Consider the following 21,132-nt stretch of genomic DNA (forward strand, 5'->3'; position numbering starts at 1 on the left):
ATTGTCTTAAGCTTATGTCCAGTTTTCAGACATCTGTAGGTATCTGGTGAGAATTGTAATATTATGGAATGCACTTCACTGAAAAATCATGTTAGTTTTGGAACTTTAATAATAAGAAAAATATATATTTATGTTGTGGCAAACATGTTTCTAGTTGAAGGGGGGTTAGAGACAGAAATAAAGCTCTGCCTATTTTGCATCTTTTAGTTATTCTAGATACCCGGATAAGACAGACAGACACAGATAAACAGACAGGCATTCTGATTACTTAAAAGTAGGTGATACTCCACAGAAGATAATGGCATGGTCCTTTAGGATAAATAAGAGCTTCTTCAGAACAAATGTATTTCTGGTATTTATTTTTGTTGTTTCTATACACAAGGTAACACTTGATATCACTGTTCTTACCCCATTCTTTTAGATTGAGCCCATAATCCAACCTGGAAATGAAGACGTAGTCCACCATCTTGTACTCTATGGTTGCTCCAATGCCTCAGTTACCCGGAAACCACAAGGAGACTGCACATATAGCGAATATACATCATTAATATGTGCTCACGTTATAACTGCATGGGCCTATGGGGGTGAGGTAAGTAAATAAGAAAATCGATAATAGAGTGAGAGTTCTGAAATGCAATTTAAGGGGAAAGAAAATTATAATCTATGCAGATAGACTGGTGATTATTGTCTCATTGCTATGGCAACTGAGCTACAAAATCTTCTATTAAAATTAAACTTTAGCGGGATTATACAGTGGCATTGAAGTGACAACTCACATCACTGCATGTATTGCCTTTTGTTAGGTGTACCATTTAGATAGTGTCAGGCAGTTTTTTTAGTGGAGCGTTTTCATTACAGATTAATACTCTTCTTGAAACAGCCAAAAGAGCAAATATACTTCTGATATCCTAAGATTTATGCCTAATGTGTTTTTAATTCATTCATCAATGCAATTAAATCATTTAGTGACCAATAAAGAGAAATGCCAGCTACAATGTGTAAGTCTTTCAGTCAGCTTCCCTGCTGATATGCAAAGATGATACCATTGCTGAGTGCAAAACATGCTTTTTGAATGAGATTGTTGTAGAGGATATTACGATAGAGTTGATTATATTAAGTAATGTGATTGGAAGTGTTGAAATGCTCTACATAGAGGATATTGGGGGTTTGGTCCTGGTATGAAAGAAGAAACAGAATTTGAATTCTACATTTTTTTATTTATGGGGAATTTAAACTCATCATGTTTTAATGTTGAAAGTATATATTTTTTTATTTAACAGTCACCTTATAGACCATTTTAATAATGATAATGTGGTAAATTGTTTAAAATTTTAAATTAGTATTATCAGTTAAAAATGTAGCAGTGAGAAAATTATGTACTAACCCTAGAATAGAGAAAGGCTTACTTAGAATAATAAAGAAGCTTGATCCTGGAAGATTTTTGCATCACACTAAGCCTTTCTGATTCCTAGACCACTCTGTATCTGATTTTTTTTCCATAGGTACCCAAGTGTGAAAAGCGTCTTTGTGGGCAAAGTTGCATGCTAATGTGACTGGGAGAGTGGCTAATGTTGATTAGCCATTTGCTGTCCCCTGGAAATGTTCACAGGTCTTGAATGACTTGGTTGAGTGATTCAAAGAATGCTACTTCAAGTGCTTGTACATCTTGCTTCAAAAAATGGTCAATATACTTTAATAACTTTAGATAACAGAGTACCATAATTTAAAGTTGTGTGGTCTAAGTCAGTATACTATTGATTAGTCTGAAAAGTTGAAGAGCTGGCAATATGTTACTTTGTATACAGTTCTTAATTTAGTAAAACAAGGACTTAAATGCTACGTCAGGGATCCTGTAAACATCCAGCAAAAGCACATACAAATATAAGGATCTCAGACTTGTTGTGGTATCAGTATTTATGGAAGAAGTTTCTTAGGCTTTTTGATCACTACATATTCTGTAAAACATAGCTGAGCAAGAATTCAGTCTTTGAAGACTGGGGTGGTTGTTCACATTGACAATGTATGCATAAATCCTTGATGAGCATATTCTTTGGAAGTATTTTTTAAATAGCTATTTGGGTTTCCTTTCATATATCATCTTCTTTGTTCAGTATCTTGATTATGAGTTATGAGTTATCTTAACAGCCACAGATGTTGCCAATACAGCTACTGAGATTACTCAGTTTTCACGTATTTGCTTTTTAATAGTGAAAATTAAAACTTAAACATAAGCAAATACATAAAAAGACATACAGATTAATAAATACAAATTCTACCATTGACATAATCGATAATTATGTCATTAGTACAACTATGGTAATAAAACGAGTCAGCTGAGGCTACTATTCAAAAGGAATGAAAAATCTCTCACAGCAGTGAGATATCATACAATTGATTAAAAAGGCTTGAAACCTCTCCCTCTGACACAATATAGCCAATGGTTAGATATCCTGTACCGTATTACAGTTTGAGGTATACAGTAGACATGTCTTTCTTTGGGCAACTGATCTCTTTGTTTACCTGCCAGTCTCTAGTCTTTGATTATACATTGCCAGTATGAACAGATATTCTGATCTTTAGGATTGTTTTTTTCTTGGACATGTATATATTTGTTAATAATAATTAGTGCCAAGATAATCTATAGGCTTTAATACCGTCCCTAACTAAAACATTAACAAAATTTTTGGAATATAACTTTTGATCATTACTTCTATTAGTAAGAGCATGTATTAATGATGCCATGGAGAGCCTTCAATTAATTTCAGATAAGAAGGTTGGAGGGCTGCTTAGGTTTGATTCTTGGCTGGGGGGTACTTTCTGTGTCGAATCTGCACGTCCTGCCTGTGTTTGTGAGGATTTTCTCTGGATCTCCCTGGTTTTCTTCCACATTCCAAAGACATGAGTAGGTGGATTGGACACTCTAAATTGGCCATAGGTGTGAGTGTGCATGTGTATGTGTGGTATGGAAGAACCACTGTAGTAAGGTGAGCCACCTAGAAGTGTGAACATTTGCTATAGATTGTTATCACTGTCGAACTGACACCCCCAACCCCATGTGCAAAAATATATTTACGTATTCTAGATGTGTGTACTTTATATACCACATGAAAGTGAATTGCTAGTCTTAGGGTATTAGTTAGAACATTGGGATTTGTATCCCACTTATTTTAATGTTTTTGTTATCCAACTGACTGAGGTGATGTTCAACAACTTTTTTTTAGTTTAATAACTATCATGTTCAGCTTAGGGACACTGCTGTGGGGTCAGCATTTACAGCTGGGTACTCCTATATGCAAATCTTTATATGTAATATTTTTGAACAACAGCACATCTGTAACATTACCAGGAATATATATTTGGAGCACATAGATATGTGGCACATATCGTCTAAGTAAACTACAGTTTATTTGGAAAGGTAACTTATATAAACTAAAACATTTTATTGAATAGCAAAATCATAATAGGTTTGGAATATAGTTTGTACTTATGGCAGAACTGTTTACAGTTTATTTTCTTGATGTCTGAATAACAAAAACATTGGATGGGACTCTGGCTACTGATTTATATTGGAAGATTTTAGTAAGAACACATTTCCGTGTAATTCCAATTGTCACCTGCCATACATATTTAAAAATATTCCTAAATCCAAGTTTTTAAGACTGAGAAGTGAAAGGTATATACTGTATCATCTTCTTCAGACCTAAAACATAGACTGGCACACAAGGGGTATAATTTCAGCTGGATAAAGCACGTACAATCACAAGTAAGCAGTTTCAGGACAAGTTTGGCAACAATGGATCAGAATCTATCAGATTTAGAACCACTTATGATATGAATGTTTTAATAAAACAGGTTATGAATAAATTTTGGATGATTGTATTAGGTAATTCTGCATTAAATACTAGTTTACCAGTTGAGTGTAAGTTTTGCTATCATAAATGGAAAAATGTTGGCCAAGTCTGATCTGCTTACAAGCATGCTATAGATAAATTAAATGGGAAGCACCTGCATTAAGTGAGTAGCCCGTGATCATTGTACATAATGTGACATTATTTTTAAATGTGCTTAATTTTCAACTAAAAATTATAAAAAGGCATTTCATATTAAGCATTATATAACATGCAAGCACCAGTTGGTGAAGTTTGGCCAAAAGTTTTGTGCTTTTCACTCTATGTTGGACAGAGCAATAGGATATTTAAGGGATGCATTAGTGCACACTCAAGTGCCAAATACTGCTTTATTTAAGCCTTTTAAAAACATCCTATTGCTAAGTACATATTCATTGGCATTGACAAACTAATATCCAATAAGTAGGGGTGTGGTAGTGGAGATATAAAAAGTCTTTTAGATAAAAAAGAAAAGCTTTGGCTTCTATGGGTCTTTATACCCTCCAGGGTTAAATGAACATTTGTGATTCACATTTTTGTGATTTTTGTGATCATAGTGTTGTTATCTTTTTCCCCCCAGGTTATGTTGCTGTTTTTAGTTACTGTAAATATATTTTGAAAGTTCATACATATGTAATTTTATCACATGATCACTAGAGATATTCAAAGATGGGTGACTCAATTAAATGGATACTGGTGAAGCAGTCATAGTGAATCTGGTCAATCATTATTTGTTGCAATGAGGATTAAAGATTTTTTTCTATCTTGAACACTAGTATTGTGTGTGTGTGTGTGTGTGTGTGTGTGTGTGTGTGTGTGTGTGTGTGTGTGTGTGTATAATATATATATATATATATATATATATATATATATATATATATATATATATATATGCTAAAATTGTAATGTTAACTAAATAAATATATTATTCTACTTTACTAGGCATTCAGATTTCCCAAAAATACTGGTATTTCAATAGGAACTAACAGGTGTGTGTGTGTGTGTGTGTATATATATATATATATATATATATATATATGCTAAAATTGTAATGTTAACTAAATAAATATATTATTCTACTTTACTAGGCATTCAGATTTCCCGAAAATACTGGTATTTCAATAGGAACTAACAGAGATTTCAAAGTTGCTGTGTTGGAAGTTCATTATAACAACCCACATTTGAAAAGTGGTAAGTATACATTTTGAAAAGTGGTAAGTATACAAATTTAATAGAAACCTTATTTTCTCATTATGTATCTTTGACAGTACAGCTTCCCCTTTAAGCTATATATTTGGGAGTACAGATTCTGCCTTAAGTTAATATCTTGGTACACTCATTATACAGTACAGACCTCTGTTTTCTTCTATAAGCAAAACAAAATATATTTTTATTAAACACCTTTATTAAATCTTCACTTAAGACATAGGCATGTATACATTACTAGAAAAGAAAGGAAACCGTATTAACATTTTCATTTACAAACAGCATACATTACATGCATTTATTTCTCTCTTTTAAACAATTGTCATTCACTTTAACATTTTATAAATTGCTCAATTCCTGCCTTTACTTCCGAACATTATTCTACATCAGGGATGTCCAAACTTAGGTAATCCAAGGGCCGCATTTAAAAAAAAAGATATATCGGGCCGCATGCACAATAATAAATACAGTACATATATTGAAATTACCTGGGGAGTCCTACTGTTAGGTTTAGCAAGCACTTTGACAATTTCATAAGAAGGAGAAGTCATGGTGCATATAAAACTTTTTACTAAAACAGTAGACAAGATGCAGTAATTTTTAAAGAACAAATATCTTTCCATTAAGGGCCCTGTTTTCTAGCTGTAGTAATGGCATTTAACCCTCTTAACTCAGCAGTGTCAGTGTCTGCTTCTGCATGCTGACTCTTCTTGGCAGCCTCTGTGCAGCCTTAAGTCAATTCTTCACAGATCTGAACCACTGGAAATTGGTATATAGCAATACACAAAAAAAATTGTCCTTTTTAGAAACAATGTCTATTCTGGAGTGCTTATCACACCTCTGTTTAAAGTTTTGACCAAATCCTGTTTCCATTTGTGGCCAGCATACCTCTCAACATCTTCATTTCAATAAGAGCTCTGTGGTAGTTCAGCTTCATTTACTAAAGTAGCTGTGTCAATGTCGATACTTGTAGGTGCCAATTGCAGTAAATTTGCAAGAGAATTATCTGTCAATGAACATCTGTGCTTTGATTTAATGAATTTCATAGTTGAGAACGTGCTTTCACAAAGATATGTGCTACCGAGCATTGAGTCCATCTTGGGTCCAAACTTTCTTAATTTTGGGTATCTCCCTATTGGTGGTAATTAAAAAAAAATCTTCTCCTTTTTCACTTCTTTCTGTTGATATAAAAAGGATCTGACTGTAAATTACACAATTCCAGCTGAAGGTCAGATCTTACATTTTCAATGGTGACAGTCAAGGCCTGACTAAAAATTTAAATATCTTCTTCAAGTTCCTTAAAATCACCAAATCTATTCTCAAAATCCTCAAGAATCATATCAATATGCTGTACATGAGCTGAAAATGATATTTCCTCAAATTTCTTCATTTCTTCGAAATGTTCTTTGCAATTTGGGAAAAAGTAAAAATATTATTAGCCAATGTCGATTTAAAAAGCTTCAATTTATTTTTAAAACCATTCAAATGATCATATAAGTTGGCAATATTCTGTTTGTTTGCCCTGCAGTTTTAAGTTCAGCTCATTCAAATGGTTGGTCATATTTGTTATAAATGTAAGATCTGATAAAAATATGGGATCTTGCATTTGATTTTCAAGTTCTGTTGTGTCAGACTTCACATCGTTTTTAAGAAATATGGGTATTTCTTTCCAAATGGCAAAAAAGCGTTCCAGACATTTTCCAGAACTCAACCATCGGATATCAGAATGAAGGAGCAAATCCCCATATGCAGCATCCATTTCCCTCAAGAAATCACAAAACTTACGATGACTCAGAGATTACCTCCTCATATAATGTTAGTTATTTTTACAGCTACTTTCATGGCATTGGCTTAAAGCAGAAATTTTCCACAGAGTGCTTCTTGGTGAATTATGCAATGAATTGTTGGGCAGGTAATATTATTTTGTTTCAATAGCCCACAAAAGCCACTTCCAGTCCCCGTCATAGCTTTGGCCCCATCGGTTACAATACAGGAACATTTATCAAATCTTCCATAATTCATAACAGACTTTTGAACTGCTTCAAAAATGTCAGTACCTTTAGTAGTCCCATGTAAAGATGCAAGACTGAGTTCTTCATTAATATTAAAGTCCTCTTGAATAGTTCAAACAAAAATTAACAATTGACTTACATCTTCTTGATCAGTGCTTTCATCCAGACACAATGAAAAGTACTCACATTTTGCTATTAAATCACATAGCTTTTTTGCAACATATTGATCCATGTGTTGTACACGTCTTGCGACAGTGTTGAGATAATGCCACTGTTTCAAACTTCTCAGCTTATTTCGGCTCATTAAATTGTTTTGTCATTTCACGTGCACATTTCTTCACTATCACACTATCACTAAAAGGCTTTTTTGCTTTCGCTAACTCCAATGATACTTTGTACGAAGCAGCAAGGCTAGAACTTTGTTCACTGCTAAGTTTTGCAAAAAAAATGGTTTGCTGCATCAATTTCCTCTTATATTCTGCAATAATGGTGCGTCTTGATTCTCCACTATAAATATCAAATGTTTTACTGTGTAATGTACTGCAGTGTCATTTCACATTATACTCTTTAGGCACTGACAATATTCGCATGCAAACAAGACATTGAATTTTATTCCTGTTGTTTGTAATCAAATAGTCTGATTCCCATCGGCTTTGATACACTCGCTTTTAATCTTCAGTTTTTCTTTTCTTGTTAGGCATTTTTCTTTGAGTAGCAGTAAACATAACCTTGGTATGCTGAACAAGCCAACAACACTAATTGCACAGAAATGTGACCACAAGATTCACCCTGGAGGCCTGGAACAAAACAGTGTGCAAAACTTCTTAGCAAAAACTTTTCATGCACTGGACAGCTTTCTTCAGTCTCTAATCTAACTCTAATACAGTGAGTATTGAAAGTAATGCTGCCTTAAATTCAACAATGTTCAGATACTGACACTAACAATAAAATAATTAATAATAAGGCAAACTCCAAGTACATGTACAAACCGTTCAACTTTAAGAAGAAGCATAATCGGATCTTCCTGCGTTAATGCACAACCCCTTATAGCAGAGCTAGGTCAGATAAGTTGTTAGGATAGTAACACACAGTACAATACTCCAAACTTTAAACTTTCCCAAATTGGAAATAATAGAACATCAGTAAATGCCAAAAATCATGGAGCTGTCCTTCTCAACTTTAAGTAAACTTCCTACCTTTTAATTTAGTTTTTTATCCGTCTTCCCTAATATAACATATGGGAGAAATTATCTACCACCATACTTTTCTCTACAGCCATTATTATTCCTTTGTTGGCATATATATATATATATGTATATATATATATATATATATATATATATACGTCATTGACTGGCCTTGAAGCTTTTTAATTATCAAGTATTTATTTATTTATGTCCAGTTTGGTTACCGGGGAAGTCCACTGGGCCAACATGATCCGTTTTCAGTGGAGGCCCGGGGAGAAAAGCTCCAAGAAAGCATTGTAAAAATTCAGTTACAATAAAATACAGGAGTATACAAGATAAAATTGTAAAGAGTTAAAAATAAGAATATTCACAAGCATAGTTAGCAGAATTCATAGAGAGAGAGGTTCTACAGTTTCCTTTGAGCAATGGCACTGAAGTGTTGAGTGTGGAAGTCAGTTACATATATAAAGAGAGGAATTCTGGATATGCTTGCTTAACATGCACGCTGTATTCCAGCAATCCTTCCTGAACCAGTGCATTCTAACACAGCAAAATGTATACATATCAGGCAATCACTCAAACAGGTTGGTGTACAAAATTACTGCTTCAATGTCAACTTTATTCTCTGTCTAACAGCCCTCCTAGTCACAAATTGTCCCTATTTGCCCAGTTGTAAAAAGTCTGTGCCTGAGTTGGTGAATGCCTTCTCCTTTCTTCATGTGCCCATCAAGCTCAAACACAGCCCCATTTATCACCATTCTATCACTTCATCACTGAATAAAATCATATCTTTGCTGCTGCAGCCAAGGCTTTCCTTCTTGCTGTCCTACTGTGCCACGTTTAGTTCACCTTCTCTTCAATGTCAGTGCCCAACTGCCCAGTTTAGTCTTCTTCTTTTCAGATTTTATTAGTCGTAGCGGACATCCTTGGAACTTTTTTTTAAGTTTTCATGTGATTCTTGGCTACTCCCCCCCTTCCCAGTGCCATTACTTGGGGATCTAGTCTCACTGGAGGAAAGGTGGTGAATTATACTTAATAAATAATGACCATAAGTAGGACACATAGACTTCTTTTCCTTCAGGAAATGTATATTAATTCACACTCTGTTATTCTATTAATGTTTTTAGTTAATATAGAATTATAAGTAATATTTTAAAAAAAGTGTCCCTGAATGCCCCTATCTTTTTCTGGATTTCTTCAAGATTCTGCTTACATTTGTCCCTGACTGGTTGAGAGGTATGCCAACAGAGCAAAAGTTTGCTTAGCAACAAGTGTGCAGATGGTTTTCTTTTACACTCAGTAACAGGCACAACATCATTACTCAAATAACACTGTCAAATACATTTTGGAGTGGGATTGGATTTGATACATACACGGTGCTTTACAAATGTACATACAGTACTGTTAAATTAAGCATGCCATTCTGAAATACATTACCCTTTTCTGTACAACTTATCAGTGGACAGGAATTAGCCGACAAAAGTACTTGATGCAGTACTTAACCAGCATAGAAAGAACTGCAATAGCTTTGTAAGCAGGGATGCAATTGATCTATTTCTGACCATAGTACTGACAACATACATACACTTTATATTGTGCAGCTGTAAATATGCAAGGTGTAGTACTGCTAAAGCTTGTGTGTTTCCTACTTCATAATAAAGTTTACAGTGGGCTGCCAGCACTGTGGTCAGAAATAGACAAACATAAAGTCCCATCTTATATTCTACTTGGCATGCAGTAACATTGACCCCTTCAATCAGGTTTGTCCATGTATGCACAAGCACCAGAAATGAAACATTTCCCCTAACAACCCTCTCATAAGTCTGTCCGTGTATACACAAGCACCAAAAATGAAACATTTCCCCTAAAATCCCTCTCATAAGTCTGTCCATGTATCCATAAGCACTAGCAAATGACATCAAAATGAATAATTTTCTCCAAGGTTCCCTTAATTACTTTTCCATGTATGAATAAGCACAAAAATAAAGCATTTTCCCCAAAGACTTCTTCAGTAGTGTGTTTGTATGCATAGTAAGCATCAAATAACATCAAAATTAATAATCTCTCCCAAGGATCCCTTGTGTACTTAGTCCATGTATGCACAAGCACAAAAATTAAACATTTTCCCCAATGACCCCTCCATTACTTAATGTAAGCGCAAGCAATAACATGAAACATTTTCTCCAATGACCCCTTCAGTTAGGCTTGTCCATGTATGCACAAGCACCAGAAATGAAACTTTTCCCCTAATAACCCTGTCAGTAGTCTGTCCATGTATGCACAAGCACCAGAAATGAAACATTTCCCCTAACAACCCTCTCATAAGTCTGTCGATGTATACACAAGCACCAAAAATGAAACATTTCCCCTAACAATCCTCTCATAAGTCTGTCCATGTATACACAAGCACCAAAAATTAAACATTTCCCCTAACAACCCTCTCATAAGTCTGTCCATTTATACACAAGTACCAAAAATGAAACATTTCCCCTAACAACCCTCTCATAAGTCTGTCAATGTATACACAAGCACCAAAAATGAAACATTTCCCCTAGCAGCCCTCTCAGTAGTCTGTCCATGTATACACAAGCACCAAAAATGAAGCATTTCCCCTAACAACCCTCTCATAAGCCTGTCCATGTATGCATAAGCACTAGCAAATGACATCAAAATGAATCATTTCCCCCAAGGTTCCCTTAATTACTTCTCCATGTATGCACAAACACAAAAATAAAGCATTTTCCCCAATGACTTTTTCAGTATAAGTAAAAGCAAAATTACATCAAAATGAATACTTTCCCCCAAGGATCCCTTACGTAATTTGTCCATGTATAGTCTGCACCAACACAAAAATTAAACATTTTCCCCAATGATGCCTTCAGTACTTTTCTATGTATGCACAAGCACTGAAATGAAAAATTTTCCTTTCCCCAATGACCTCTTCACACTGGCTGCCTTAGAGTCGGACCCAAAACCCTCACCCAGTGCCTTTCCCACCAGTTACCAAAGTCCAAAAAAAAAAAAAAACAGAAGATAAAATTGATAAATAAAATATTGGCTGCAACTGCCTGCAGTAAGACAAAGACATTACATTAATATATTTAATTAACATACCACCACAAGGGCACTGACAGCAATGGACTTGGACTTCAATTCACAAACTATTGACTTTAAAGTTAAATTATTAAACAACCAAACAACAAAGTTCAGTTCACTCACTTTAGACTTGACTGATTTAGGAGGGAAGGAGGTCTGGATTATATATCAGTAAAAAAACTGCGGGTGCCCAGAAACGGCTTTTAACTGGCATTTTTTTTTTTTTATTACACATGCGACCTGCCACTGAATCTGGCCTGACCAGACTGAACTATTAAGTTAGTCATGCAGGGGGCAGGCAGACCAGTTGCACCTATTTACCATTTCCTTCACTGTACTGCGACGTGCAATCTCATCTCGATGTATATTACTTTCACCATGGACTTCCTGTTTCAGCCTGGGATGGGATTGCTGTCTGGTTAGTGATTTACTTGTCTTTGTGCATTGTGCTTGCTTGATGATTTTCCTTGTCTTATGCACTTAGTTAAATAAGACTAGGAAAATCATCAAGCAAGCACAATGCATATGATGATGGGAAGGCGATCTCGGAGTGTGTCACCGGAAATTGTAAAATGCAAGTTTCCCATTCCCAGTCTCCGAGTCCCGGAATTTGAAGTTGAATGGAACTCCAGCCCCCACACAAGTGTTAGTTAAGGAAGCCAGCAGGCTGGCAGCAGCAGAGGCAGAGCGCAACATTTTCTCCCTCATGTTTTTTTTTTTTTATTATTATTATTTGTGTTTACATGAACCACTGAGAGGAATTCCACCAACTTAAAAATAAATAACACAAAATCAAAGTGAAACGGAGAAGCTCATGACCATACAAGTCGACCACTTTATTACCTTATAGATATATGATAAGTTAATAAAGTGGTCGAATTGTATGGTCATGAGCTTCTCCGTTTCACTTTGGTTTTGTGTAATTATTATTTGTGTTTGTTAACTGCCAATTAGGGAGGGGCACTGATCACCGACGGACACGAACTTCCGTCTGGTTAATCCAGCTCCTCTTTAGAAGATGAGGGAACATCGAATGTTTTGGTTCGCAGGCCACAGAGAACTGCACCACGGGCCGCATGCGGGCCATGTTTTGGACAGCCTTGTTCTACATGTACTGTTCCCCAAAAGTTCCATTTATTTCTATGTTGGTTGCTCATTTTTTGTTATAAAGTTCCCACCTCCAGTTCTTTTCAGTCTTTTACAATATTCAGTAATTCAATTGCAGCCTGTTCATATTTTGATTTCCATTTTGTAGTAATTGCTTTTATTTGTAGCCAATAGCTTTAAACATAGTAAAGCCTTACTATGTACAGGCAGTTCCAATCCTATGTCCCAGCTCAAAAGAATCATTTCCTTATTTAAATCTACTTGCTTCCCCAAGATTTTTGATAGAGTAATCTGCAGGGAATTTTTTAAAAATCTGCCAGCTTATTACGCTCCCAAAAAATGCGTTCCCAGTTACTTTTCTGTTTTTCATCAAAGCAGAAGTAAATAGTGTGGGAAGAAATAGCCAGGAAATTGTTATGGTTAGGCACCTATGAGCCAATTGGTTAAAAACAAAAAGAAAAATCTAGCAAAGCTAGAATTTCCACTGTGTGATACCTTAAACCTCTTGAATCAGAGGCAACATGGGATATATGTAAATTACCCTTTAAGGCTGTCTGGTGTTTCAGCTAAATAGCATTTCTGAATGTCCATGACTTTTTTCTTTTACTTTTAAATCTTTTTTTGGACAGTTTCAGGCCAATAAAGCCAAACCCTTCTTGGTGTGGGCATGCATGTTTCTGCCTTCTTATGACATCATAAGCACAGCATAAGAGGAATGTTTGAGTTTTGGAAACACAGGGTAGTCGTACCCAACTGATATCCATAAACATAAGGGTGTTGGCTACAACTTTTGTTTTTTTGTGTTTCACCTATGTTTTTTTTCTACTCTGTATTTTACAAAAAACTCATGCATTTTTTTTTTTTTTGTAACAAATATGACTGAAATGTTTTTTATGAATTTCAGATGATACACCAACTGAAGGGAGGGAATCCTAATGGGATACAAGGATTCAGCCTGAAATCATTCAGGAACTGTGGAGAGCTCTGGCAATGTCATTAGCTAGCTTCTTGGCAGATCCTGTGGTTATGTCGAGTAAAAAAGTGTGAAGGATGCTTTTTAACCTGCATTTTTTTTTTTTTTTTTTTTTTTTTTTTAAGCTTTTACTTCCAATAGGGCTCTGGAAGAATGCTAACTCATACTGTCTTTTCTTAATTACACTTAAAATTTAGGAATAAAAGACAGCTCTGGGATACGCTTTTATTATACTCCAGAACTTCGGAAGTATGATGTGGGGGTGTTAGCAGTCGGACCTACTGTGTATCCCACATTTTTCATACCGCCAAAGATGAAATCATTTAAAATGTACGGAATTTGCAAAACCGAAAAGTTTGTGGAGGTAAATTCTGATTTTTTTTCCTGCTGGTTTTTTAAAAGTCTAAAAGCTGTGGAGAAATCATTTACAGGTTTCATAAATGCTGAAGATTTGAAACAATTTTAAAAACTATATATATATATATATCATTAATTTCAAAAGAATTTTACCTTTAGTCAGAAGAAGTAAGCTCACGATATCATTATATGGAGTGGAGCAAGTAATAATACATTGTTTGCTGATGTCAGAAGATCTAAAATATTTTCATTGTTTATGATCCTGAGAGAAGTTTGCAATATACCTTGATAAAAATATTGATGGGAACGAACCTTTCCATAGAACAAATTACATTTGACATATTTGAATTACATTTATCGTATTTGATAGGCAGATTTGATCTTCACTGTATATTGAGTAAAGTTCAGAAATGCTATTTAAAATATGTTAGAACAGGCCAATGTGTTGTGGTTGAATGGCTGCTTTGTTGAAAGTCTGCTGAGATTGAGAAATTAATTGAATATGTTTTGGCAAATTTGGTGTTTGTCAATGAGTGAACTTTCTGAATGGAAGAGGATAGTGTATACAGATGAGCAGCTAAGTTTTTTTAATGCCAAAACTTTTTGGATATATCCAAAGTTTTGGCATTGGAGGTAAGGAGTTTGTGTATGATCATCTAGGGTTACTGTATGGGTAAAGTTTAGGTAAGGGAATAGATTTACAGGTGTGGGTTAGTCCTGTTGTATGTGGTGTGTGTCTGAGCCTGGCTTGTATAATGATAGTGCTATGGAAAGCTTTTTCCTAAGCTAATGAATAGGGTTAGGGTAAGGTTTAACATGTATTAGTAAGGTAATACAGTCCCCTTCCCTTTTGCACTATCTTACTAATACACGTTAATTATAACCCTGTGCCCCTGTTCACAACCGTGTATCCTACCTTAGACAGTCCATTTCTGTAATAAGATTGTAAAAGGACATTTTTTTTCTTTTGCAATCTTTTTGTGTTTTGGTAGACAGAATTTTTGGTAGCTGTATTTCAATATGCAGACATCAGTCAGGAGTGAATCAATGTTTTTGCATATTGATCAGTTGCCATAAACTCATCAAAACAAACCAGTTGGCAGTCATCATAATTTTTGCTTTTTTATAGTTTACTTATCCCCCATCCTACTGACAATAAAGCCTCCCCTAATGGATTTGAGCCTGTCATTTCTTCTTAGTGGGGGTCCAGTTAGAACCACAAAATGAGAGCCATTCACAGGCGGCAGTCATTCAGGCAACCATGATTGCTGCTTGTGGTCTCGACAGCACCCTGGCTGCACTCCGCACACCCCGACATTTATTTATTTTATATTGTTTTATTTAATTTCATTTTGTTAACCAAGATAGTACACTGAACTCAGTAGACTGTTTTCAGATTCAGCACAGGTATCCAAAAACTGGAAAAGAAATTGCTATGCACTAAAAAATTACAAAGGAACATTTACAGGAGACCAAAGAAAAGTAGTGTGAAAAAACTTTGATCATCTCCAGATGGTTATAGTAATACGGATACGGCTTTCTTTCTATAGCTGGATACATTGTCCAGAAACTACAAACCACAACCCATACAGCATTTAGAACCCAGGGGTTTAACTGAGACTGCAGTTGTTTGGCATTCTGGGGTATTGAATAATGCATGTTATATAGCTATTGTATGTTATTTTTCAAAGTTAAATGATGCATTTTATATAGCTATTGTAAAAAATTATATTTTTCTAAGTACTGTGACTGTGAACCATAGCTAATGTAATTGTGTGACGTAAATAAATAATTTTCTTTAACAGCAGTCATTTACTACTACCTATTAACTCGAGGAGAAGTTCATTCCATGTTAGGAAGAGAAAAGTATAAATAGAGACCTTTGGCACAGCCATCCACATACAGCAGCAGTAATGTGTTTCAGCCTTCTGCTGTTGGACACATACAGTGTAACCCACTGTAACCCTCAGCAGATATGCACGCGCGCACACACACACACACGTTTGTGCATACACATACATGCCCACCAGTTACAATCATTTTATTGACTATGTACTTCTTAAGATGTCTGATTCTGATCAAATAAATAATGAGCACAGTAATGTATTTCATCTTTCTGCTCTCTCCTTCTGACACACAAACATATACACACACACAAATGTGCCCACTAATTGCATCCAATTTATTGAATTCATGCTCATCAGTTATTTGATGGTGCTCAAATGAATGAACAAATAAATGACGTCTGTAGTAAAACTTCAGCTTTTTTGCTGTCACACAAATAGACTACAACCCATTGCAACTCCTTCACTCACATGCATGCATACGCACACACTAATTGCGGCCACTTTACTGACGGAGTACACCTCAGATGCCTGTTGCAGTTAAATAGCCACAGTAATTTATCTCAGGTCACTGCTGTCAGACACTAAGACACATACAGTATAAACCATTGCACCCTCCATTTGTGCAAATGGTCACTAATTACAAATGTTTTATTGAATGTGTAGACATGCTATTTCTGACTTCAGTCTAATGAATGAATATATAATATCCACAATAATGTATCTCAACAGATTGCGGTGAGACATATACAGTGTAACCCTTTGCACCCCCCCCACACACACACACACATACACACTGTCTAATTACAGGCACTTTATTGACTGTGTACACCTCATGTCTGTTTGCAGCCAATTAGTCACAGTAATGTATCTCAGCTCAGTGCTGTCAGACACATATAGTGCAGCCTATTTTACCTCTCCACACAAAACTCATGCACACACACACACACACACACACACACACACACACACACACACACACGATCACTAATGCTAGACCTCACTGTTGACTATGTGCATCACTGTTGACTATGTACACCTGATTGTGATCAAATCAGTGAAGGAATAAATACTAGCCAAAGTAGTGCATTTCAGCTCTCTGCTGTCTGACACATATTATGCATCCCACTGCAACTCTCTACATGTGTGTCACTGGTTACAGCCGTTGTTTTAACTGTGTACACCTTGTATGTTTGACTGTGATAAAATAAATGAACAAATTACCTTATTTATGTATTTCAGTTCAGTATTGTCATACAGTTATAGTGCAATGGATTACAAACACACACACACACACACACACACACACACACACACACACACACACAAGCAAAATAGTGCAGTGTAAATGATGAAGAGCAGGACATACCATCTTGCTAGGTGTCCGGTATTGGCACTAACACTGTTAAGTTGAAGAACATCAGTAGTGTCGTCAGCATACCTGAACATGTCAGTACATTAAAGTATTATTTAATAAAAAGTTTTATTTACATAAAAAAATCCCTTTGCTCACTATTTCAGAATCCATCCAGAAGAGTCCCTTTACTTTTCAGTCAGACTGCCTATGCCATTTACTGCTTTGTTTAACAACTCAACCAACCCCACTGAACATCTGTCTCTTCCACCACCTCCACCCTGAACCTGTAATATGATTAAGTCACCATATTCACAGTCATTGAGTATGTGAAAAAGTTGAACTGGTTAGAAATTAGCGTAGCAAGGTGAGTTAACTGTTTTTACAGAGGAATTAGAATTGTGCAGAACTGCGCATTCAGGAGTTCCAAGTCCTGAGAATGGGAAAGTCGACTATTGAAAAAACAGAGATGAAAACACTACCAAAATATGTTTTTAATTTGATGGGGCTACAGCCTAGCAGTCCAGTACCATGTGCTTCCTCTACCCAGCTGCTGGTTAACAGAGTTCCTCACTTTAATCAAAGTAGAGCATAAAAGATCAATTTATTTTCAGTAACCATAACAAAACAGTTGAGCTTGGGCTCTTAGAAAGTAGTCTTAAAGGAAGCAGATAAAGCAATTTACTAATCTACCTGACACAGGTCTCTATCCTGAGGACACAGCTTTGCCGCTGTTTCCTTACTGTGCTTGCTTGTATACGTGGAAGTGAAATATAACAGAGGCATATACCATTCAGTGAATGATCTGGGATTTACAGGACCATAGTTTTAATGATGTTCAGATGTTTCATGAATATAACATCATGCATGCACTACAGGGTATGTTTTTTTCCCTGTAATTGAAACTTCTTATCATATGCAGCTTCATTGATAGTCTTGCAGAAACCTATTGATAAAAATATATGGTAAGAAGTTGTATGTGCCGAAAAGCACATTTTTGTCCCTACTGTGGGGAGATGTTTTTTCTGTTTGCTTTACATTTTGTTCTTACTAGTGGCAGGTGTCTCATTAGACATTATCAAATGCTTCCAGGACATCCCTGCCATACTTATTTCTCCACCCTTGTACCATTCATTGACAACCTCATGATGGTAGTTTATGCTCAGTGTAGGAATATCATGGTATGCAGCCTATTCTTTTGTGACTACAGTTGTTCCTGCTAAACATTCTCCTTGATGATGGGGAGCAGAGTGGTGGCATCATGCTACAAAACAAAAATTATGTATCCCTGCTTCTGGCTGTATTCATGTATTCCTAGAACCCATCAGTCATCAGTTCCAACATTCCTGCCCCTGTTGTATTGTTCCACTTAAATAGACTTTTATCCTTAAACTATATGCCCAGGGCCTCCTAAACATACAGGATCTTGTAGCACCTTCCAAGTGCATATGTCTCTGAGAATTCAATACCAGTCCACAACACTGATACTGGACATAGTAAAGATGAGGTCAGGTTAATCAGTGTCTTACAAGACCACTGGAACGGAAGACATATCAACTTTGTCAAAGCAATATGACATTGTTCAAAGTATGTTTCCTTGAGTAGTCCATTAGTACGGCAAGTCTTTTTCGTACCTTGCTATGATGCTGATGTTCCCTTGGGATGTAAATTCATGCCAGTAAAGACTGTTAGCATTCTTTGCTACTGGGAGGGATGCTGACTGACTGTAAAAAGTCTATGATTGTAAAGATGTTCATAGCAATACCATTGATTTGCTCTTCCCCATACCTGGTTTCAGCAGCTACAGCTGACAAAATGCCATTAATACACAGCTCACTGAAACCTTTTACCTGCTATCAAGATGGAAGAATTTCTATCACCTGAATTTACCACATAATTATAACTTCTGTAATTCTGTGGTAATATCCTGCAAGTTTATGTCTGCTCTGTCATTGGTTAGTGATTTTATAAACAGAGGCTAGATGTAGTGGAGATTTGGAATGTAAGAAGGTAAAGTTATGGTACTTTTTGGGTAGCATGTATATAACAAGCAGTTATAACAGTTTGGCAGTTGGCTTAGAGGATTAATATCCATAATGGATTTTTTTTTGTGTTGAGTTTTAATCTGTGGCTTTTGCACTAGTCATTTGTTTGTGTTAGGTTCTCTTGTAGGATATTGGTGTCCAGGGTGCAGTCATTGATAGCTCCCAATTTACAGTCATCTGCAAACTTGGTGAGCCAGAGACCTTTGACATTAGCCTTGACTTCCGAGAAGTGGATGCCAAACAGGAGCAGGTCCAATACAGAGCCCTGAGTATTCCACTGGTGACTTGTCTCCTGATGAAGGTGGTCTCACCAATCCTGACTTCTTGGCTCCTATCTGTAAGCCAGACAGCAATCCAGCATTATAGTGCCCTTTGAGAAATTGCCCACCCAAGATAATTAATTACTTCAGCGATAAAACACCCCTAAGAGCTGACCTGATAGTGTAGGGATCTGGGAACATATGACAGCAATCTGGCCTGTGATCAACACGTAACCAAGATACTAAGAAAATCATTCTTTGCCACACAACTCATAAGTAAGGGTATGTAGGGATTTATGCCCAGTTCTGAGAGATTGTCAACAAGACCTAAGTGGGGCATTGTACTGAACACCTGTGTCAGATCAGGGTAGGCGATGTGCACCATTTTCTCCTTATCCGTTACTTAGGTGACCCTCTCAAAGAATTCTACCAGGTTAATTAGGTAAGACTTTCCATTAACAAAGCTAAACTTGAATGGGTCCAGTGTCTGTAGGTTGCCAGTTTCCTTGTCAATCATTTCCATGATAATTTATTCGATGGCTTTGAATATTAGACTTGTCAGACTGATGGTCCTGTAGTCCCTGTGGTCATTTGATGGTCCACACTTATGAAGAGGGATGACTGTTGCAGCCCTATATTTACCTAGCACATAGCCTGTTTTGAGGCTGTAGTTGAAGAGTCCTCAAGTGGTCCTGCAAGGTCATGTTTTAGTCTATTTAGGAGGCAACCAGGAATATTGTCAAGGCCCATTGAAGCAGTGCTTTTGGCCTTAGTGAGCACCTCAAGGACCTGCTGCCTTTTGATTGTTGGAAGGGATATGCTAGAAGGGATTTCACGGGAAGGGTTACATTTATCAGACAGTAGATTCACTGAGTCACCCTGATCAGGGAAGGTTGTGCCATTTGCCACCAGTACTGCACACTGCTGAGTGTAACTTTAGTGTTCTGACATAACTTAAAAGGCCTTGTGATTGTCCTTCGCCTGGGTGGCTATCCTGACCTTGGACTTGGCCGTGTCGGACTTTATTAGACCTCTTAGTTTCATGTTTAGTTGAATCAGAGAAGTTTTGTCTCTGAGAATTGCTCTTTCTGATTTTCACCATGACTTGTAGTCTTTTGTTGTATACTCTTAACTCATTCACTCCGGAGCAGCTCAGGAAAAGCTGCCTGCTTAATTCCACCATAGGAACAACAGTGCAGCCTGAGCTCATTTTCAGAAAATCCATTTGTAATACCATACAGAAAACAAATGTTCATAACTCTTTAACTATAAGAGCTAAACTAAAAATGTAAATGCGAAAGTTGTTCAGCAGACACTGACCTTTCCAACATTGTAAACGCTGATAGTGTATATCAAAGTCATTATTAAATATTTGACAAGGAATGTTGATATTGTGCATATTTATTACCTTTTTGGAAAAACAAAGCATAATATCTTGGTCAGTGTACCATGCAGACCCATACAATTTGAGTGTAATTTGTTAGTATGAATGTCAGCTTTAAAATGATACTTTAACCATTACTGTGTGATGTTCCTTTCTTGAGATATTCACAGAAATATGATTAATATATTATTTTTCATAATTGATAAATAAACACAGTATAATATCTCATCACCTGTAACAGACAGTGCCTACATATCAGTGTAGAAGTTGTGCATCTGAATGTCAGCTTCAAAATGATGCAGCATTTGTGTGATCACCATGCTCCCTTGCAAAGATATGGGCATAATTATGAAAAGTATTGTAAATGTATAATTATCATAATCGTACAAGACTAAACAAACTGTGATATCTGCACATGTG

General features: G+C 36.2%; 1 protein-coding gene across 1 annotated transcript in view; it reads left to right on the forward strand.

Annotated features, from left to right (window-relative positions):
* The window catches only part of LOC122808238 (putative DBH-like monooxygenase protein 2), a 340,431-nt gene that overhangs the window by 67,600 nt on the left and 251,699 nt on the right, over nt 1-21,132 (forward strand). The window contains exons 5-7 of the mRNA XM_044079200.1: nt 422-589; nt 4,976-5,078; nt 13,666-13,832. Of these exons, the coding sequence (XP_043935135.1) occupies nt 422-589; nt 4,976-5,078; nt 13,666-13,832 (438 nt within the window). The remainder of the gene's footprint in view (nt 1-421; nt 590-4,975; nt 5,079-13,665; nt 13,833-21,132) is intronic.

Source organism: Protopterus annectens, chromosome 8.part0, assembly GCF_019279795.1.
Source record: "Protopterus annectens isolate FY-2018-M chromosome 8.part0, PAN1.0, whole genome shotgun sequence".
Taxonomy (NCBI): domain Eukaryota; kingdom Metazoa; phylum Chordata; order Ceratodontiformes; family Protopteridae; genus Protopterus; species Protopterus annectens.